We start from the raw sequence: 22,757 nt of genomic DNA on the forward strand, positions 1-22,757 counted from the left end.
TCTTGATGGTACAAAATTTAAGCAGCACTTGCGCAAGATATGCTGTTTTTCTGCAGGTACTATCTGTTTTATGAGAAATTTCCTTTTGCAAGACATCAGATAGTCTGAGGCAGAATTTGTGGTCAAGGCTGGCTTATTATTTTTATTATTTCAGCATGCGCCGCAGACCTCTCTCTCCTCCCCTTTTGCTTCAATGCTGTATAAAATGTGGTCAAATTTGAAGGCACTCCAATTTCCTTTTGGAAACCTGAGAGGTTTTCTTCCAGGATTGCCCTGTCTTAGCTCCACCATCAACTTTGCTGTCAGAAGATAAAGCAAGGCATTCCTGCACCCTGCTTTATATGGTAGAAATTATGTTGTTGATTTTTTTTGACACACATAGTATTTTCAATGCACTCTACATGTATTCCTGTGTACTGTGAACTATAGAGGACAGATCAGGCTTACTAATTGGCAAGAAAACAAGTGAGTTTTGTCTCCTTCTCCCCTTAATTAATGGATAATAAACATGTATGAATGAGTTAAGTGTTTACTAACATATTTCTAAAATATATATTAGCCATATGGGGAGCCTTGTTGTAAAGTTGTACCCATTTGCCTTTTATGATTTGCTAAAGGAAAGACATCCCACCGTTATTTTTATTTATTTATTTTTGTGGCGTATGGGAGCTGGGTTGCAGTCCCAGAGGCTGTCCTCCTGGCTGCCGCTGGTTGGTGCCTGCCTGGTGTCGGTCGCACTGAGAAGCTGCGCCGCCTCTGTTTCTGATGTGACAGCTCCGGATCCGCGAGCCATCAGCGCCCCCACCTCGCGCTCCTTCCAGGGATTTGTAGTCTTCCGCGCGAGGAGCTCCGCCGCGTCTTCTGAAGGCCTTCGTGGGAGTAAAACTACAGTTCCCTCTGCGCTCCTCGGAGGTGTTAGTTGTCAATATGGCTGTTGTCAGACAGACAAAGCGGAGAGGCAAATAATTCGCCTCTGATTAGAAATCCTTGGAAAAGGGGTCGCGCAGGGCACTGGCATCAAACTGCGTCGTTGTTCGGCAGCAGCAAAAGACACCGGTCGCCTTGTGCGTCACTTTGAAAGTTAAATGGTGAAGTGGACGATCTGAAGCGAGGTAAGTCGTGCACTTTGCCGTCTCCGACACTGGAAGTGATGTTATTAATATGAAGCGCTCGCTAGCCAGCGACAGCTGCTAACTAACGGCGCGGCTAGCACATTATGCTAATCACTCCGCATCCCCGGAGTAACCCGGGCTGAGTTTGGCGTCAGCGGCCGGGATGCCAGGGGACCGCCGCCGGGACCAGTCCGCCAACAGGACTGCTGAAATTGGAAGTGAAGTCGGGGTGTGCGAAAAGTGTCGCAATGTGTCCGGGTTGCTGTTCTGCTGCTCCCGGCTCGTGCGGCACAGAGACGCTGCCCTTAGCTTCTGGGCAAAGGGCGTGAAGAGCGAGGCGTCGCCGCCGGGGCGGCTCGCCTGCAGCCCCCGGTGTGCTCAGCGACACAGCGGCGCTGTCAGTGCCGGGGGGCCACGCCGGTGGACGGAGGCACGGCGAACCGAGTTCGCTTGGGAGCGGAGCGGAGCGGAGCGGAGCGGAGGAAGGGGACCGGGAAGGTGTGACGCAGGCAGCGGGCATATGTGTCAGGAACTGTGAGCTGCGGTCTGAGCAGATCAGAGGCATCGATCTGTTCCCGTTGAAGTTTGCGTGATCGCTCCCTAACAAGGGCGCATCTAGAAAGTTTCGGGAGGGGGGCGAGGGAGTTTAGGTGAGCTCTGATTGTGATCAAACTGTGTTTTTACAGAATCTCTGCGCTGTGTAGAGTAATCCTGGTCAGGATTTACCAGTTTAGATATTTTGGATTGCAACTTTTAGATTTTAAAGAAAATAAGAAAGGGGGGATAAATCCTCGTCCACTTCCAAGGGACCCACTTCCAAGGGACCCCCCAAATCAGAACCTGCCACTGTGGATCAGAAGTAGGTCATGAAAGCTAACTTTAAATCAGAGAAAAAAGCTCCGTTGCGTACCCTAAAAAGTGGGCAGCATAGGTCAGAGGGCTCGGTCCGATATCTCACTGCGAAGCAAAAGTATTTTTGCATGAAGCTCAAACTTTTCTTTTCTCTGCCGCGTTTTTTCCAGCTTGGTCTAAAGTGAATAGTTAACCTGGTTAATCCTTCATCAGAATGCATAGTTATCCAACATCCACGGGTGTTTTTTTTTTTTTTTTTTTTTGCACACATTTGGGAATTTATTCAGCAGAACAAAACGTCCTGAACAAGGAATCGTGGGTCAACGTGCTGAAGAGAACGCCGTTCTGCGAGCCACCGTGACCCTTTATAACGTCTCTGCCGCTCCGCCGGCCAGGCTGTGAAAACCTTTACAGTCTTTAGAAGCTATTTGCAGAGATTTACAGCTGCAGCAACTCGCTTTGGGCTTTGGAACCGACTCCATCAGTGTTTTCCCAAAGTAAGCATCTATGCATGTCTGCACAGCAGTGAGTGGTACCCCCACAAACTAACGTATTTAACTGTGATGGACCAAGCATAAAGGGGTGCAAACTAGCTCAAGCTGCTGTAGACATCTGTCTGCAGGGCTTAGATTTGTCATTAGCCATTATACTCCCTGTTGGTACTGGAGGAGAGGATTCCCCAAGCATGATACGGACACCACAGGTTTCTTCGGAGCCGTGTCGCTCTTATAGACGGCCCCTAACGGAAACTGTCGATGATTTCTTCCAGCAACGGCTTTTTTTTTTTTTTTAACCTCGCCGGTCTTCCCTGAGGGCATGATCAGTGTGTGGAGGTGAGACGTTCTGGTAGCGCGATGGATGACCAGTGGAATTTGCTAATTGCTGTTTCGCTGACCAGTGTTTGTGACACAAGGCCCAAAGTGAAACAAAAATATTTTTTATGCACTTTTTAAGTACTTGGTAAAAACGTTGCCTGCTTATCTTAAACTGAGTTTGGGGCTCCAAACCTCGCATTTAGATCATCTTTTATCTGCCGAAGGAGCCTCAGCGGCTGAAGCTACTTTCCACCTGCAGTGTTTGCACCATGAAACCAAATGTTCAAACTATCGCCATTACAAAATGACCATTAACTCGTCTGTGCAAACAGTTCCTGGGTCTGTCATTTCCGACCCATAACCCATCTCCTAAAAAGAAGTATCAGAGCTTAAGTGTTTTCGCCAACATTGGGGAAACCAGGTGTGGTTCCAGAACTCGCTGTTGCTTCATCACAGCCCATCCCATACAAAGGGCTGTGAATACTTTGGCTAGACGTTATTTTAAATTTCATTAGTGACCTCTGAGAACACCGACATGAAGGCCATCACATGCTTTTCGGCCAGCGGCCATGTGGCCCCCGTTTAAAGCAGGCGCCGTATGGAGCCACGGGGCCGGGCCGACCGGCGCCGGAAAGGGAAAAATCTGCCGCAGTCTGTTTCCAGAGGCATTGATTTTGAGCACAGCAAATTGCTTATGAAAAACATCCAGCGTGGGTGGCGTGCAGCGGGGGGATTATAGAGCGGCTCTTAAAGAACGCCAGTCTGAATGTTAAGATAGCATCAGCTGTCAAGGTGACTCCGGCAGTCTGCGCCTGCTGCTTCCCCCAAAATAGCTGCTTTTTATGCCGTGCCCCTCCCTGTCGTTTCACACTTCCTTATCGTGCTCTTGTCTTTCTTCTCTTATCTGCTGCTTTTTTTTTCTCTCTTGGATTTTCTCCCGTTTTCCCCTCCTTTTAGACGGTATTCCTTAAACTCCTCCTCCACCCTTCTCCCCCCCGTCTCCCTGCGATGCAGCTGTTTCTTCCCCTGACTTCCTCCGGCCTTCCTCCTCATCCTGCCTCTGAGTTTGTGAAACTTCCCGTCTGCTCGTCCCGTTTCTCCCCCCCCCAACCAGTTCTCAGCCGCCCCGTGTCTCGTGTGTGTGTCTCCTGTCCATCCGCAGCATGTCTGACTTCAGCGAGGAGCCGCGCTTCACCATCGAGCAGATAGACCTGCTGCAGCGGCTGCGGCGCACCGGCATGACCAAGCAGGAGATCCTGCACGCCCTGGACACTCTGGACCGGCTGGACCGGGAGCACGGCGACAAGTTCGGCCGCCGCGCCTGCCCCTCCGCCGCCTCCTCCTCCTCCTCCGCCTACCTTGTGGGCGGGGCAAACAGCTGCACCAACAACTCTGCCTCCAACACAGCCGCCGCATCCTTCAACAGTAACGCCACTGCCTCGGCGACCACCACCACCACCACCGCCTCCTCGGGCTCGTGCAACGGTAGCAACGGCGGCGAGGGCGGCGACCATGCCGGCGCCGCCCTCGCCGCCTCCTCCTCGTCCAGCACCTCCAAAGTCTCGACGGCCACGCAAACGCAGTTCAACAGCGGCGGGGGGCTGTCGCCGTCTCCCAGCAACAGCTACGACACCTCCCCGCCTCCGGGCCGCCCGCCCCCCTCCGCCGCCCTGCCGTCGCCGGTGGCGCTGGTGGCGCTGTCTCAGAACGGCCGGGACAGTCTGGCCGCCACGCCCAACGGGAAGGTGTCCCCGCCGCGGTACCCGGTGAACAGCGCGGCGGCGTCGAGGGCGTTCGGCTTCGAGGCGGCGGAGGAAGACCTGGACGTGGATGACAAGGTGGAGGAGCTGATGAGGTGAGTGGGGGGGGGATGAGGTGAGTGGGGGGTGGTGGTGGGGGGATGAAGGGAGGTCGCTCTGGCCGTACCAGATTTCTCTCCTGTTTCTCAGAAACCACGCTGTCCTTTAGAGATGTGCAGCAGCTGCTGTCGTGTGTTAACAGGACGCACAAAGTGCTTGTGAGAGCAGCCTGAAAGGCCCTGTTTCTGTCTCATTTCCTTCTCCTCAGGCGCATTTTCATTATGAATGGCTCGGCACCGCCGCACCTCCTTTATTAGCTTGAACGTTCATAATGAAAAGGACGGGAGCGGGTTTTCTCCTGACCCTGGACGGCGGGCGGCTGCTCTTGGTTCCTTTTCTTATTCTTAAACGCGAGGCCGAGACAACCGGCTGAGTGAAAAGTGGCTTCAGCATCACGGTAGCTCTGTCTGTGAATGGCATTTGTGTTGGTCTGAATCTGGGGACGCAGCTCCTGATTTCTGCTTAAACTCTGAACAACTGCTTTGAGCCCACTTTGATTTCTCTGGTAGAAAGGCACGGATGGATTTCCCGCCTTCCTACCAGAGGTGATTGTTAGGAGCAGCAGGGATGTCACCCTGCGTGAGCAAGAAGGCGCAGTGTCTGGGTTTTGCTATTTGTGACTAGCATCTGGTGTTAGCCATTAGCGGGATTAGCAGTAGGGACTTTAAATGGCAGTCTCTGTGTGTAACTTGGACATTCCCACCACTTCCAAGCCCAGCTTGTTCCATGGCTGAATTGGAGGCCTCCAAAGAACAAGCCAGAGCGGCAGCGACGTGTGAAGCCTTCCTGTTATCTCCAGAAGCCGACCCCGGGTCAACTTCCCCTGCCACCGGTTCAGGGAAACGTCCCACGGCCGCGGCAGACGGCTCCTTTTCATGCCTGGAAGAACTGCTTCCTGCAGTGACCCCTGAACCGGCTTGACCACTACCAGTAGTCTTTAACAACTTTTCATTTGCTACACATTATGGCAGCGCTGCTCATCATCTCCTTCAAATAAATGGAACTGAAGCGTAACTCCGTTTAAAGGTATGCTATGCAACCGGGGTTGATTTTCCAGCGAGGCTCCCCCCAGGGGGCGAAAGTAAAAGTGCACTGTCATAAAGATGCTCAGCTGTTCTGGTTTCTCCGACAAGCCAGGCGCGGTTGTTTTGAGCTTAGCAGACAGGCGAACGCAACGAAAAGTGGAAAAAACGGCAGTACAAACAATGACTAACACAGTGAAAGTATGAACATCAAGCTTCCCGCAGCGCTATCTTGGCAAGGTGGCCGCCTCGCAAACTCACGCTACCGCCTCGCCAACATTCAAAAAAAAAAAAAAAAAAAAAAAAGATAATAAAAAAAATAAATAAATACCTCGCGGTTCTTTGTTGTTGGATTCGCGCGTGCATATAGTAAATGGCAGGGTAAAAACACATGGAGTTCTCGCCGTAAAGCGAGACTTCTGTGAGTGCGGGCCGAAGCTCTTGCAATTGCAAGTGCGGTATTTCCCCCACAGACCCCCAGGGCGGCTGAGAAAACCTTTGTTCGACCTGAAATGACTCATTTAATCATCCAAAATGGTATGGAACACATTAATTAACTGAAAAATGTTGCATAGTATGCCTTTAAATCGTCTAAACCGGGTCCTTGCTAAAAGGACGCGACTCAGAGGTCCAGAACGATGCGAAGACGCCGTTCAAGTAAGGGAGACGTTGGGCCATCGTGATTCAGAAAATGGCTCCTAGCATCTCAGGAATCAAGAATATTAGATCTTTTTTTAGCATTCAGCAGAGTCACAGATAACAGATAATGAGGTAATAAGGTGATTATTGAACAATGACGACCTGAGGCTTGGTTTACAGAAATGTGCATCTAGATATTCTGAGAGGACAGTGTGCCGTGGCAGTAACATTAAGGTGATTGTAACGTATGACGGGCTAGTGACAGTGGAGTGATTTTAAAGCGCTGGGCTGCAGTCTTCCATCAGGGGGCGATTGCCCTCACAGCTCTGGAGAAGAAGCTGTTTCTATATTCCCATTTACACTACCCTTGTTAAACCGATCCATGCTGAGCTCGGTCCGAGCTTGGATAAGTTAACCGTGCCGAGCTTTGTTCTTAGTTTACACGTCACGCTAGCACGGTTCCTCGCCTCCTAGTGACGATCTGCGGTACTACTGCTCTCTAGGATTGAAGGAGGGACTCAAGCAAATAAAAATGGCGGCGCCCGTAACATTCAGGAAGTTATGCTTGGTTATAATTGTGATACTTCGTTGTTTGCGGAGAGTCAGGGGAAGACGGCAACCTTTGGTGAATTAACTTGACGGAGTCGGCTTTTGGGAAGTGGATAAGACAAATGAACGTCTAATCAGGATTTACAGACGCAGGAAACAACGACAGACGCTGAGCTTCATCACGCTGCTAAGCAGAATCATCTCTGGAAATCGTGTGGCACGGTAGGGAAGCTAGTATTATTATGAATGTCTAAAACCGTGAAACTAGTCAGCTGACTGTAAGGAGATGACGCAGCCTGCTCATGCGATCTTTGTTATCAGAGAACCGAGCCAGGGAAAAACCGGGCCGAGCCCACCCATTGAACTGGTCTAGATTTAGCGCGGTCCGGTTGTGTCTGGCTCGGTTCAGTTCAGATTGCGTTCCATTTACATTCGATAGTTTTCTGGGTTACCGAGCTCGGACCGTTCTCGGCACGGTTAAAAAGGGGTAGTGGAAACGGGGCATAAGTTTATGTGTTTTGGCTTTGAGGCAGTGGGAGCAAAGAGTGGGAAGCTTGAAACTACTGGAACTGTGACCATCCAGGCTGGAAAGGGAGCAGAGCGGATCTGGCCACCAAGCGCGGTGAGGAGAATGACGTTGGAAAGCCCTGAGTTAGACGCGTGGCGTGAACGGAGGCCCTCATGCTCCCAGGGTCGTCTCCCAGGCTGACCTCTGGTGCCGTCTCTGTGGTCTGCTTTGTGAGGCGAGGTGTTTATTCTGAATCTCTCGCTGCCATCCTGCTGTAGTTTGGCCAGGCTTGGTTACAACAAGACAGTTTTCGTTCTAAAACCAAAGACTGGAACCAGCATCGACTAAAGAGAGCGAACCAAGTGGAGCGAGCCGCGTTCTGCTTATTGGCTGCAAACGCTGTGGTTTTCTTTAGTCTGTCATCAAGTCATATAAAAGGCTACAGACAGGCTTTTATTTCCAGATTTTGCTTTTATAGAGAATTATTCTAAAGAATAGCTGAAACCCTGAGGGATAACCCTACACTGCAAAAACAGAACTAGAAATAAGTAAAATGTTCTTAAAATTTGTGTATTTGTCCTTGAATTGAGCTGATAAATAAGATGATTTGCCAATGGAATAAGAATTTTGCACTTAAAATAGGAACAATTCATCTCAATCATCTTATTTCAAGCGCAGGATGTCTAATTATCTTATTTTAGGGGTCAAAATACTCATTCCATTGGCAGATAATCTTATTTACCTGCTCAAATCAAGGATAAATACACTAACTTTAAGAACATTTTACTTATTTTTAGATCCGTTTTTGCAGTGTAACTTATGCTGGTTTCTTCATGGAGTTGTTGTAGATGGTGATGCTGCAGCAGGAAGGATCTCCTGTAACGGTCCGTCTTACAGCTGATCTGGAGAAACCTCTGACTGGACACACTCTGTTGTACGACAGTCTGATGAAGAGGAGGCTCAGGGTTGTCCATAATGGTCCTCATTTTATGAAGAATCCGTCTCTGCAGAGTCATCTGTAGGGGTTCTAGATGAGTCTCTAGAACAGAACCATCAGCTTTCTGCAGCAGCAGCGTCTGCTCTGACCCTTCTGATAGAAAGCTTCACAGCTGCGTCTCCGGTCCGGTTTGTCCACCGACGTATTTATACTCCTCCTCCACGTCTTCTCCCAGGGTGGTGATAGTGCAGGTCTTATTCACGTTGCTCCTGAAATCTACAGCCGTCTCCTTCATTCAGGCCACAGAGCTCCCTGCACTCAGCTTCCTGTCCGTCTCTGATGCGTCTGAGTATTCCTGCAGATGACAGGAGTGTGTCCTGTACTGGAAGTCACACGGCTCTTCTGTCTGTCAAACTGTGGGTAGTGAAAAGTCCAATTTGTGAACCTAATTTTGTTGAAGGACCCCCTTGGGAGGGGGGGGGGGGCGGGGGGGCTCTCGTTTTATATTATTGTGATTGTCTCTCTTTTTATAATGAAGAAGTTTTTGATCTCAGGCTCAACAAGACGATGTCTCGCTAAGGTGTTTGTTCAGCTTAAATGTCTTAAAAGTGAGTATTTTACTGTCGTTTTTGCTATAACATGTCAACACTGTGCTGTTTATTGGGAAGTGGGAAGAAAAGGATGTTTTGTTTTGTTTTTTTGTTTTTTTCACAAAAATCTGAGAAGTGTGTCTCTACCAGCTTTTCAAATCTTAAGACAAACTCCATCAGAATGCATCTGAGCACAGAATCTCATTGGGGTTTCAGCCGGTACTTTGACTGGGCCATTCCAGCAGAACACGCTTTGATCTCTAAACCATGCCCTTCCAGTTCTGACTGTATGTTTGGGGTCATTGTCCTGCTGGAAGGTCTCTGGTCGTCTGTGGCCCGTTTCCAGCTCTGGCTAAACATCCCCTCACCACGATGCTGCCTCCACCATTGTTGCCCGTGAGGATGGTGTGTGCAGGGCGACCAGAGCGCCTTCTTCCTCATGTGTTGGTCTTTGCGCTTGGCTTCCCCTGGCTTTTGGCAAAACGCAAACAGCTTAAAGACGTAATTCCATTTTAGTTTGCAGAGATGAAATTAGAGAGTTGGACTCTAGGCGACGCCCGAGGGCCGTTGGTTGGTGTTGGATGTTGGCGTACCGGAGTTCAGGGGTTTGGACTAGAAATGCAGAGCAAAGCTTTCAGGTCTTGACGCTATCGTGAAAACCTTTAACACATTAAGATGTGTTGGTTTATCACAGAAATCCCCAAAGAATGCATAGTCAGCGGTTGTAAGATGAAAAGGTTCTGGCGGTATGAAGTCTGGCGAGCCGAGGTGGATGGCTCTTGGCAGACGTCTCGATTCCTGTCACCAGAAACTAGGTGCCAGCGGCCGGAGGAGCCGCCTTACCGTCAGCCGTAGCTCCTGTGAGGCCCATCTAGGTCATGTAGTTACAGTTTGACAAGCTCCAGGTTCTCTGAGAAAGTTCAGCCACATTGCAAGTACAGTCTTGAAGCAGCAGCGCCAATTAAATATTAGCGAAACAAGTCCGAACGCATTCTGAATGGTCCCAGGTTTGAGCTTCAAAGAGAGACGGGAGACACGAGCAGCAAAGTTGTTATTTAACGGTCCTGGTTAGGCTTTTGTGCGGCCGAGGAGGGGGGGGGAACAAACACAAAAGCTGCGGGTCTCACGAGGCAGGAGGGTGGCCCGCACCTAGCGGGGTGGGAGCAATGCATGAAATCCCGTTTGGTAAGATCACATGACGCAGTGAGTGGTTAATCAGGCCCATTAGTCTGACGGCTTCAGCGCTCCTCATCTATCAGGGCGCACGTGTCGGCCGTCTCCTGCTTCCCTCTGAGCGCTTCGCACGGTCCCCTCCTCCTGCTCACGCGGGCTGCAGCCCGGCCGGTCCGTCCCGCCGTCGGTTCAGCTCTGCGTTAGGTTACACGTCGTGTAGAGACGAATCCAGAGGTTAAGTAGTGTCTTCTCAGCATCACACCGAGCAGAGGAGGGGGGTTAACTTGTCAGCATCGCCACGGCGCCCTTCTCTTTCCTCTCTCTCCTTAAACTGCACATTTCCTCCTCTGCAGGGTTTCGGCCTTTGAGTTGGCACCCCCCACCCACACCCCCGTCTTGTACAGCAGCTTGCGCCTCATTGATTTGCTGGTGTCGATACAAGCAGCGTTATCCAAGCGCTAATTTTAGCCGCACCACAAGAGGATGATGTGGAGGATATCGATGCTGGATGTCAAGAGCCGTGACGCATTCTCCTTCCAGAAATGTGCCGACAGAGCGCTCAGGACCGAGAGAGGGTGGGCCACCGCTCGCCCCGGCTGCTGCCGAAGCTGGGCGGGGGCTTCTCCTGAGGGAAGCGTTGGCTTTATACGCGTTTTTTGATGGAGAAATGCACCAAACGGCGAACGCGTTCTGCTCCCCAAGGGAATCGGGCCGTGGCAGTCCTCCCTAGCTGCAAGTCTGTGCCTGTTTTTAATTATTTCCCTTTTAAAAAGACGGACTCTGTGAAAACATGCCCCCATGAAGATGTATAGAAATTAACGGTGACTCCATTTCCAAAGCGGCTGCGTGTTCATGTTGCCGGCAAATGAGTTAAAAAAAAAAAATCCCGCTGGTGAAGCTGTCAGAATGCAGCACTGAACAAAGAGGGAGGGTTTAACGGTGAATGGCTGCCATGTTGCCAAGTATTCACACCCCTGTTTACATTATAATCACATTATTGAGTGACTCGGGTGGGTTTGATCTGTGAACACCTGCAGCATTTTCAGTGGGGTTCAGGTCCAGACTTTGACTGGGCCATTTGAACGCATTGGACATGCTTTGAACTAAACCTGGCTGTTCCACCCGTTCTCTGCAGCTCCTCCAGAGTTACCATCAGCCTTGTGGCTGCTTCTCTGATGAACGCTGCAGTTGCCAGGCCAGTTGGTTACCATGGAGGAGTGTTGTGGTGTGTTAACACTCGTCGGTCCATCCCCTGCTCATGTTCAGATGATCAGAATCAGAATCAGAAATACTTTAATAATCCCAGAGGGAAATTGCTGATGATGGGTAGAACGGAGCTGTGTGAGTAGTTCTAAGCTTGGGACGTTGTTTTCTACTCTAACCCTGCTTTAAACATCTTCCTCCCTGACCTGTCTGCTGGGTTCCTTGGTCTCCATGATGCTGGTTGTTCTCTAGTAAATGTCTGAGGTCAGAAACAGAACATCCGGAGATGTACAGAGAATAAAATGCACTAAGAAGGACCTTTTTATTTAGCGATGTTAAGCTAAAGGGTGTAAATGCAAATGCAGATGTTAAGCCATTTGTCATTTTCTTTATGATTTTTGAGGGGGCAATAAGGTATTTACTATAAAATCAACCTAAATCCTTCTCATTTGTCAACCAGGATGGAAATAACATTCCCTATAAACAATTGGTCCTCTCCATCAATAATGTCTTAGTCACGTTTTTCTCCTTTCAAACCTAGAGGTATGGTCCGGAACTACTTCGGTTCAGTGTAGCCTGTGTTTACTTCCTGGTTCCTCAGTGAATCTAATGAGATTTCCCAGGGTAATTAGACCATTACGCTCATATTTATGAGCGTAATGGTCAGTACGACACGGATGTTAGAGCAACATAGAAAAGTAACTAAAGTTCCTGAACATGTATCAGCTATAGACCTCCTGAACCACATTAGCTTACGCTAGCTTTTATTAGCTTGACGAACAGCCCCCTTTGAATTGCACTACGCAGATTGTTGTGATTGGCAAGCTGTTGTACCAATTTCAGCCACAAGGTGTCAGTATGACTTATAGCTCCTTTAAAAGGGGGCAAAAAAACATCAGCGCTTTCATTTTACATAGCTTCAAACATGGACTTTTCTGCTATTGCTGCTTTTTTTAGTGTTCTGTTCCAGTCTTCTTTTTAATGAACGTGTCGCTCTGTGTTTGCAGGAGGGACAGCAGTCTGGTGAAAGAAGAGATCAAAGCTTTCCTGGGGAACAGGAGGATCTCTCAGGCCGTCGTGGCTCAAGTTACTGGTCAGTAGCACATGAACCCCCGCTTACCACATCGATGAGCTTTGTTCTCCTCGTCGTCCGCCACACAAGTGCTTTGAGGTTTACTGGGAAAGGGAAGGGAGGCGCAATGGGCTCCAGTACTTGCTGCTTTATTGAGATCTAGAATCCAAAGAATCATTCAACTGTTTAGATGGTCCTGGTTTTCTCACATCTCTTCTGTATTGTGTTAACGGAAATAAAACGGGGCATTTCTATCCCTCCATTGTCTCTACCTGCTGGTCCTGGTCATGTTGGGCAAGAGTGGGGGGCGGCCTAAACCAGGTCACTGGTCCGTTTAGGCCCACGCTCAAACATGAGGCTGGTTTATAACTGTATTTATGACTGTGTGGGAGCCAGAACACCTGGAGGAAACCCATGTATGGAGGAAATGTGTGTGCCCCCACTGACCCGGGACAGGGTGTCCTTGGCTGGGTTTGAGCCACCAATTAGTCACCGAACCAGCAGATTGTTACACCTGAACGGATTTGAGTTGCAGTAACGAGTAGAGATGTTATTAAGTGAAGGAAAATAGGAATTCATTCACGTTGCCTGAGGGAAAACTGTCTCATCCATCACCGCTGTTTCAACAGCTCCTCCACCTTTATCTGAAGCCCCATCAGCCGCTCATATACGGTTGCAGATTAACATTCATATAGAATTTGACTGGGAGCTAGAATCTGAACTAAATTACAGGATTTGAAGTCAGAGGTGTTCTCTGTAAATGAGTGGCGAAGTCGAGCTCTGTCTCTGTGATTGGAGACTGAGTGAAACGAAAGCTAAGACAGTAGAAACTACTCCGCCCTCGCTCATATCCTCCTCGGTGCCTCCTGGGGCTTCCTTTATAATCACCTGCACAACGTTGCTCAATGTCCGCTCGCTGTAATTCAATGTGCGGCTGCTTTGCTTTCCAGGCATCAGCCAGAGCAGGATCTCCCATTGGCTGCTGCAGCACGGCTCTGACCTGAGCGAGCAGAAGAAGAGGGCTTTTTACCGCTGGTACATCCTGGAGAAAACCACACCAGGTACAGGGAACTTCATAAGAGCTTAAGAAGAATGGTGCAGATCTCAGATCAGTCGCATGAAGAGAGGTTGAGGAGGAAAGGTGTCTTCATGGTGGATGTGGAGTTTGTCTCCAGATTTGCTTCAAATCACTTGACTTAAAATCAAGTTCTCAACCTAAACTCCATCACTTGCCTTGCTTTATAAGACCAGTGTGGGGAGGCGGGTGCCCTATTCATTTGATATTGTAGCCTATGCAGCTATGCTATTTTTATCATGCATAGGCGCCGGTCCGCCACATCACATGTGCAATTATCTATTTAGGGACATTTGTGTGCATTGGAAGACGCCAGAGAGACGCCATATACTTCGCAGCAATAACCTGGAAATTACATTTTAATCTCCTACTATGCCATGCAGATGCTCTCTCTGCGCTGACGAAGTTCCCCTCGCCTCCAGATGCTGAATACTTGAACTTGTTTTCTGACTGACTTGGCTACTTATAATATTGACCATTTGGGGGAACTGGTAGAGCATTAAACCCAGAGGCGTCAGTCGACCCTTAAATGTGGAATAAAATCAACTTTATTATGGCTAAAGCAATGTACCCTGTCAGCTGTGAATTCTACACCCCGGTTGTTCGAAGATTTAAACAACCTTTGATCAAGATAAATGGCAAGATGGGGAAGCTGACAGCAGCTTAATGCATGGACAGATTTCTGCCGTAAAGTCTTACCAAGGTTTTAAAATGTTGTCGTTTCAAAGCACTAAACTTTTACATCGTACAGTTCCTCTGGGGTTAAAGTCCTTTTTTAAGAGATGCCAAAGAATGACTAGATGTTTATTGATGATGCGCTCAGCCGGTCAGCTGGCTGAAATACGATGACTACACTCTGCCTTTGGGTACATAAAGAAATACCCACCTTGAACTAAGCTTAGAGGCCGTTTATTCTCTATTCCCAAAGTCTTTGTATCCAAATATCAGATTTTACAGATGACATTAATGTACAAGATGTTCTAATAATATAGCAGCCTTATGAATAATTGTTTTTCTGCTTTGAGTTGAAGCAACTAGATCATGATACAGAACATATTTTAAACTATTGTTTCAGCAGCGTCACACACTGGCCATTTTAACACTCAACAGGACGTGCTTGGTGAGACTTCTGGGAGTCAGCTGGACCTTTGGTCTGAGTAAAATCAAAGGCTTAATGCTGGGCTCCTGGGTTCCCATCAGTCTGAGTATTTTGTCTAATGTCTGGTTCTAACTCAGATCAGCTTAGATTTTGAGCTACCCAAAAGCACCGATGCCCAGAGCCTGACGGTCTTTGTTGTATGACCTGATCAGACCCCTCAGTGATGCAGCCATCATCCGTTTATGAGGATGAATCCAACTGTTGATATGGTTGGTGTCCCTGTTGTAGTTTTGGTTAGAGACACATTCCTCAGAACTCCTTCCCGAGGGAGAAAGTGTGCTCCCTGAGCGCCGCTCCTGCTACCCAACCAGCTCTGTTTCAGTTTGTGCCTCCTGACCACAAGCACACCTGCAGACAGCCTGCGGCTCCCCTCTCTGCAAAGTGCGCTCCGTTGTAACTGATCAGCGGTTCTCTTGATCCAGGTGCGACTCTGAACATGCGACCAGCCCCGCTGCCTCTGGAGGAGATGGAGTGGAGGCAAACCCCACCGCCCCTCAGCACCGCTCCCGGGACCTTCCGGCTGCGTCGCGGAAGCCGCTTCACTTGGAGAAAAGAGTGCCTGGCGGTGATGGAGAGGTGAGGAGGGGAGGGAGGCAGGGTTTGCTTGTTTTCATAACCGTGTGCTTATTTCCTCCAGGAGGAAAGGCAGTCTGGACAGCGATGAAACAAAGCCCCACAGCTTTCAGCATCTGCAATATCCACCGGCTTGTTGACATTGTCCTTGTGTTGTGAAATGAAATTAATCTCTGTGTCCGTTGTGTTATCTGCAGCTACTTCAATGACAACCAGTACCCAGATGAAGCCAAAAGAGAGGAGATAGCAAACGCCTGCAACGCTGTTATTCAGAAACCAGGTAAACGCCATTACCAAGTTACCCCTGAAGAACTGACGTTAAACGGCTTCAAATGCTGCTGAAGTGCAGTTTAATGCAAATATCGGTGCATCTTATGTGAAACGCTTCCCATTTATCTACTGCCTGTGGCCCGGTTCACACCTGGTATCGCCATGTGTCCTGGCTGATCCAGATGGAAGTAACACAGCTGTGCACGCCGTTAAGCTAACACTTTGTTGAAGCAACTACTGATTCACATCCCCGTTGCCTTCAGTTCACACCTTCCATCAATTCGGATTCATCTGAAGTAAAGCTCAGCCGACTTAGCAGTCCTCTGACTTTTCTATGCGTGTCCTTTAGCTCAGTAATAGCGGGTCTGTATTTGAAGGATATTATTGTCCAAAGGTGTCAGTCAGGAGAACGGTAAAATAAAGCTGTACCATGACACAGTGAAGAGGGTCATGAATGACAAAACGTTGGCCTGGGAACTGACCAGAGAGGCTGCCAAGAGGCCATTGGCACTGGTTATGTACTAGTTATGTTCTACATCTCCAGCATTTACTGGGCAAGAGGCGGGGTACACCCTGGACAGGTCGCCAGTCTGTCACAGGGCAACACAGAGACAGGACAAACAACCATTCTCACACACTCACACCTAAGGAGAATTTAGAGAGGCCAATTAACCTAACAGTGTTTTTGGACTGTGGGAGGAAGCCAGAGTGCCCGGAGAGAACCCACACATGCACATGGAGAACATGCAAAGTCCATGCAGAAAGACCCAGAGCAACAGCGCTACCCACTGTTTCACTGTGCAGCCCATAGCATGTGCTCTTGTCTTTTCAATTTTGAAGAGGGGCTAAAAGAAACAGGCCTCGGTCACATCATGCCAGTCGTGGATCGCAAATGAGAGATTCCTAAAAACTCTGTGTGAAGTCAGTTGCAAATTAAAGAATAAATGCTTTAGTTTTAAAAGGGAGCATTAGGAGTACCAAAAATGCACCACCTGCGATTTCTGTTAAAAAGAAATTACTTCTTAACACAAGATTAGCCCAATAAATGTTTCAATTAGAGGCGGTATATTTCTAAATGATCCAGCAGGAGGTTATTGAACATGCCATAAGATCGATTTTGTTTGAAGGCGTTGAGTACATCTGTACCAGGGGTACTGATGAATTAGGCTACACTGAGGTAAGGGCATCACATCTACTGCAGTGTTTGTTCTCAGACTGCAGCGCGTCAAAAAATGGTGACCCGACTGAGTCTGAAATTCTACACGGCTGCCAGCAACACTCTGTACCTAAAACGCCGGAGTCAGAACAATTTTCCATCGGTTAGGAGGAGACGCGTTGAAGCAAGGCCACGACTCCTGAGTTTTCTGTGTTCCTCCGTAGGGAAGAAGCTGTCTGATCTGGAGCGGGTGACCTCCCTGAAGGTGTACAACTGGTTCGCCAACCGCCGCAAAGAGATCAAGAGACGAGCTAATATTGGTAAGGCATGTGTGTTTTACATGACGCCATGATGAAAATGAAATGCCTGACGTGTGACCAACCGGATCGCCACCATAAAACCGGTAATCCCCTCCTCTTCCTCCAAGAAGCAACAATCCTGGAGAGCCATGGGATAGACGTCCAGAGTCCAGGTGGACACTCCAACAGTGACGACGTTGACGGGAACGACTTCTCAGAGCAGGTACACACACACACACACACACACACACACACACACACACACACAGCTGAGCAGTTGTTGGGGGAGCTGCAGAAGCTCTTACATGTAGATCAGTGCAGGCGTATTTGGTAAGTCTCCGCTGATTGTGTGCCTGGTAGAGAGCCGTGCGCTCGTGCTTGACTATATAAAGATGAGCTGCAGCGTTTCAGCTGCTGCTTACCTTGTGAAACTCTGTAGTCAGCTTCCACTAAATATAGAAAAAGCACACTTGCTTCAATCTGATGCATTGGCCTCATTAAAAAGTCGCCCTTTGTTGTAACAGATGGAAACAAAACTGAGGCGGTTTTTTTTTGTTTTTTTTTTGTCCCCCTCGTTCAGGCCTGCGATCTCCCGTATTTCGACAAGAGATCTCTCAGCCGACCTTTTGGCCTTTACCGACTGGAGCCCACCTCACCCACACAGGTAACAGAGAGACGGACTGTGACGCGCCGCTATGGGCAGATAAGTGCTAGATTCACTGGTGTCCTCATACAACAGGAGCATGATGGAGGCAACGAATGCTGAAACCTGAATGGCTCAAAGACAAAAAGGTACATGAAATACAGCGATTCAAGTCAAATTTCAAATGAGCCAGAGCTGCAATAGAATGGTGCTAAAAAAATAATCAAATCTAGATTAGGGCTGTAATGGTGCGCAGTTTGATTTTAGAGGTCGCCGTTTAGTACAACAACAAAAAGGACAAACACTACTTGCCTTCTGTTTGCTTATTTAAACACACTAAAGCTCTCAGAGATGGGGAAACCAAACTGTTCTAGACTCTGCGGAGGCAGGATCTGTGTACGGGTAAACTGTGGCCTATTTAACTGGCTCTAAACCAAACTGCATCTCACGCATCATGAAGATGATACTGAATGAAACAATAACTAGTGTTCGTTTCCATTTTTTTTTGTCATAATTTTCTGCAAAATTAAAAAACAAAAAACAAAAAGAAAGCTGAAAAACTTCCCCTGATGTAAAAATACTAGAATATGTCAGGGTCTCCCTCAGGAGAAATTGGCCTCGGTCAGTGGGAGAGAACTGCTCATAGACGTTGCCCTCTCCCATAACATCACAATGATAAATAAAAAAACATTATTAAAAAAAAAAAAGACCTAATTCATTAAAAAGCTCATCTCGATAAAGGACAGTATCATAAATCATGATTAGAAAAACTAAAGGAACCCATAGAAAAGAAGACCTGCTCCTCCAGCCTCTAAATACGTTATTGAAGGACCAGACTGGTCCATGAGGAATTCCTGTATTTTTCAGACTGCAAGGCGCACTTAAAATCCTTAACGTTTCTTAAAAAACCCATGGTGTGCCTTATATATGATAAGCATACTTGTGCTTATTGGCCGGTTTTATGTGGTACAATGCACCCACAATTCTATAAAAATTAGGGCTGTCAAAATAACGCGTTAATTTCGATTATTTAATTTACTGTTGTAAAGTGTTGATATTGAGGAGTGTTCATTTATTTTCATTGTGTCCCCTACGTTACTGTGTGCCACATATGCCACAACGACACATGTTAAAACGTCTGAAGGCATGAAATGTGAATAAGAGTTTTTGAACTTTAATGTATCTAATGCTGATTATTCATTGAATCATTTGAATTTAAATATTTAAAATACTTTCATAGCAAAAATTATATGAGATTAATTTAGATTAATTAATTACAGAGTATGTAATTAATTAGATAAATTTTTTAAATTGATTGACAGCCCTAATAAAAATGTGTAATTACGACTTTAGTTAGCAACGAAGCCACTCCACTCAATGGATATTCAGAGCATTACGGTACACTGTGTCACTACCTGAAGGGACCCCTGAGCTGTCTACAAGACTGCCTGACTTGTAGACAGCTACCTGCTGTCTGAATCGGAGTTCAAATCCGAGCTTTACATTTTACGGTTGAGGGCTTTTAAAACAGTCGGTACTCACATCGACACTGCCAGCTGGCATTGCAGGTGGTGTTGACTATCAGGTAGCGCATTTAGCAACATTTGTTACACTAAACGCTTCTGCCAGGTGGCCTTATTGGGACCTTGCTGCTTTTAATAGATTAACACCTAGCTCCCTGGGAACCGGACACCACTGAGCACCGCGCTGCTCAAAAGCAGGCGGGTAGAACTTCAAGCTCCACTGGTCGTCATTTGCGGCCATTTTTGCAGTGCTTTGGTGTGGACTGCTGTAGCGAGTAGCTGGGGGTACTAACGTTGTCTGTGGTGACTGCTAACAAAAAGCAGTAAACGCGCGTCATAACAACTGAACGGGTGAACGTTTCAGTTTCTTTGTTTTTATTTTTATTTTTTCGTTTTTTGCGGCTTCTAGTGGCTCGCTTTTATTGACAGTAGACTGAAAGGAAGGGGGTGGAAGAAGGGAAGAGACATGCAGCAAAGGACCGCGGGTCGGACTCGAACCCGGGTCGACCGCGTCGAGGACTAAGGCCTCCAAACATGGGTCGCGCCAGTGTTCGAGTCCAGGTTCGAGTCTCCTGTGTTCAAGTCCGAGTCAAGTCCAAGTCATAAAAAAAAAATCTGAGTCGAGTCCGAGTCAAGTCCACTACTCATCCGAGTCAAGTCCGAGTCGAGTCACTATTGATCCAAGTCGAGTCCTTATTGATTACATATGGAGCATTTTGCACTCCATTTTCTGCCAATGCAGGTGAAATCCTTAAACGCGAAACGGACAATCTTCGGGGCACTCATCTCGCCTCCAGGCATGCTGCAGTGAAAATTTACGTTCGTTGTAGGAACATGCCGTGACGTGTGATGTATGACATGAAGCAGTAACATTCCATTGCACTAATAATTTAGATATTAAAATCATACACCAAATAATATTCTAATGACATATTAAAATTATAGCCTAATGATATAAAGCTCAAGTCCAAGTCAAGTCACGAGTCTCTAAATTTAGCTAATGACTCGGACTCGAGTTCGAGTCTCGGACTCGAGTACTACAACACTGGGTCGCGCTGTCCGCTGCGCCACGAGCGCACCAACGTTTCAGTTTCTAGGCGTGCCACAGTTTTCAACTCTTCATCTGAACGAACACAGTGTGTCGTTTTCCTTCTACTTCCTGCTTTTGCTCTGTTTTTGGATGGTCTGTCTCGTTCAATCCCAGTGAAATACATTGTTGGGTTTGTAATGACAAAATACTAAAGTTAAAGAGGTATAAGTGCAGGGCATGGGGTTTCTGGGAGGGACGCAGTGTGGAGGGCCTGTTGTGCTCATTAAGGATTTATTCAAGTCCTTAGCAAAGTAGAGCGGCACATGAAGTGTGTTTCTGATCAGATATCCTCGTCATGACACTGAAACTGTACTTTGTGCTCTAAAGTTTGCCTAAAGGAGATTCTTCTTCTTCTCCTTTTCCTTCTGGCAGGACGACAGCGCAGCTCACAACGAGCACCAGGACCCCATCTCTCTGGCCGTGGAGATGGCCGCCGTCAACCACACCATCTTGGCGCTTTCCAGAACCGGAGGTGTGCCCAACGACATCAAGACGGAGTCCCTGGAGGACGAATGAACAGCTCAGGAACTGGGAAGGAGTGAGGGATCAAAGTGCAGTCCAGACGGGGGGGGTGAAGCGGGTTATAAAAATGGTGAAATGGGTGGGTGGGGTTTAAAAAGACCAAAATAATCCTACTTAGTAAAAACCTTCAGAATCTGCTCCCCTCCTCCCAGGGCATCCGTGTAAACAGTAATTACCTCCCCACCCCATTTTCCTCAATCTATTGACGCTGCTGGTGGACATGGTTACTGTAGGCGTTGTGAAAGGCCAGCCAGTGGTCAACCTCCCACCTGACGGTGGCTCCTCTCTGGGACCGGGTCTCCCAGGAACTCCTCTCCCTTTCCAGCACAGGATACCTCTTCAGTTGTCCCTCCTCTTCCTTCCCTCAGCAGCCTGGTCTTCTGAGCCCATCCTCAGTCTCTCACCTCGACCTCAGAAAAAAAAGAAAAAAAAATGACGCACTGTGTATATAATGAATATACGTATAAGCTTCTAATGGTTCTCAGTCACCCTCACCTCATGACATGCTACCTGCCTAATGACCTACACCCTCAGATTCTCCTCTTCGCGGCGCCGAAGAGGAGCCTGTAGCCGTCCGCTCGGGGAACGCCGCCGACGAGAGCTTCCTCCTCTTAACTCTCGGGCCGCCAGGCGGTCGGCACGAATGACACGGGAACTCACGGCGGTCCAGTCGCCGTTCCTCTGCTTTTCTTTTCCCTACAGTCGAGGCGCCACATCGGATCAAACCAACGTTGCAAAAGCGTCCGTTGAAAAGAAGTAGCCTTAACTTCACATAGACAGCTGTTTTTTTTTTTTTTTTTTTTTTTTTTGGCGACCGGTCCAAAGCGCACAAACAAAACAGCTATCTGCACAGGTGGGGGTCAACGTTGACGTTTCTATCCAACAGCAGCTGTTTTCCCTTCCTTTCTTTTAGCCACGAGATTAGCTGTTTGTTTTTTTTTTTACTTTTATGCTAACCTCCCCTCAGCCATTGAGGAGAAAGTCAACCTCCCTGAGCTGTCCAATAAGGGAACAATTTTCCAGATCATCCATGCCAAAGGAGGTGGCTCTGTGCTGAGATCTGAGAGGTGTTTTAAGTGAATCCAAAGGGATCGCTGCTAACTCCTTTGGTGTAGGTTTCTGTTCTTCTTCATGTTCAGTGAAGCCTCTCAGGCCATTGTAGGCCTGACACTACAGCAGGCCTGTATCAGTTATGGTAGGTATTTGCAGGCTCCCATATTATACCCCTAAGCTATTTACTACTTCTGTGACGCTGCCTCTTTATAATAATAATGTAAGCAATGTGCTTTTTTTTTTTTATATATACACACAACAGGTATCAAATTAGACTGAATCCACACTGGAGATGAATATCAAAGTACTATAGAAACTTTTCTTTATTTCACCTATAAGTAACCTCAAAGGGAAGCAACGAAGGGAATCAAGGACACTTAAAGTGGCTTGGTTTCTTTTCGTCCTGAATGAAAGTTCTCCAAAACCATCAGCTTCTAAAAAAAAAAAAAGTGCTTAGATGAGCCCAGCTTCTTCTGTGCTTAGGATGTATTCTGTTTTGGCAAATTGTCACGCAGCCCTTTAGCTTTGATGCAAACCTTTTGCGACGGGTTAAATCAAAAGATCATTACTGCTGCTATGTCCGAATGCTGTGGATTTGTTTCAACCCAAATCAGGGAACACTGCTGGCCTAGCATTGTCCAAAAAGTGCCGTTGGTGCCTGTTAAATATTTGGTTTGGCTAGCCACTCAAGGACAGGAAGCTCTGCAAAGGCTCCTACTCATCAGGATGACAGTCCTGTGATGACAGCTCGTCTATCGGCTCTCAGAAATCAGTGCAGGAACAGCTCCACAGTACCTGCTAATCCTCAGCCTCCATGGCTAGCTGCACCATGGGGCCATCAAACACTCGAGGATAAAAGTTAAATTGGCGAGACTGCTTGGGTTTTACTGGACCCAGTCATCAAGTTTGAGAGGTTAGGCCAATGGATCATGCCTCTAGTGCTAAACCCTAAATGGTTCTGTCAGTGCTTATCCAGTGGCCATTGGACAAGAGGTGGGGTCCACCTGGACAGGTCAAGGGTAATTTGGAGAGAACAATTAACCTAAGTCATGTTTTGGAGGAA

At 47.8% G+C, this 22,757-nt stretch overlaps 1 protein-coding gene across 3 annotated transcripts; it reads left to right on the forward strand.

Moving 5' to 3' along the window:
- The first annotated feature begins 862 nt into the window (after window positions 1-862).
- On the forward strand, window positions 863-22,133 carry hmbox1b (homeobox containing 1 b). Of its 3 annotated transcripts, XM_012851894.3 has the most exons (11): window positions 863-1,112; window positions 3,942-4,634; window positions 12,267-12,352; window positions 13,282-13,392; window positions 14,988-15,141; window positions 15,336-15,418; window positions 16,789-16,884; window positions 16,992-17,086; window positions 17,444-17,527; window positions 17,603-17,655; window positions 20,492-20,587. In XM_012851894.3, exons 2-10 carry the CDS (start codon window positions 3,943-3,945, stop codon window positions 17,627-17,629), a joined length of 1,428 nt encoding a protein of 475 aa, XP_012707348.2. In that variant the 5' UTR covers window positions 863-1,112; window position 3,942; the 3' UTR covers window positions 17,630-17,655; window positions 20,492-20,587. The 3 variants fall into 3 exon arrangements, with proteins under 3 accessions (XP_012707348.2, XP_012707346.2, XP_012707347.2); XM_012851892.3 differs by lacking the exon at window positions 17,603-17,655 and having other exon boundaries at window positions 864-1,112; window positions 20,492-22,133; XM_012851893.3 differs by lacking the exon at window positions 17,603-17,655 and having other exon boundaries at window positions 864-1,112; window positions 16,995-17,086; window positions 20,492-22,133.
- Window positions 22,134-22,757: the final 624 nt, after the last annotated feature.

Source organism: Fundulus heteroclitus, chromosome 15, assembly GCF_011125445.2.
Source record: "Fundulus heteroclitus isolate FHET01 chromosome 15, MU-UCD_Fhet_4.1, whole genome shotgun sequence".
Classification (NCBI taxonomy): Eukaryota; Metazoa; Chordata; class Actinopteri; order Cyprinodontiformes; family Fundulidae; genus Fundulus; species Fundulus heteroclitus.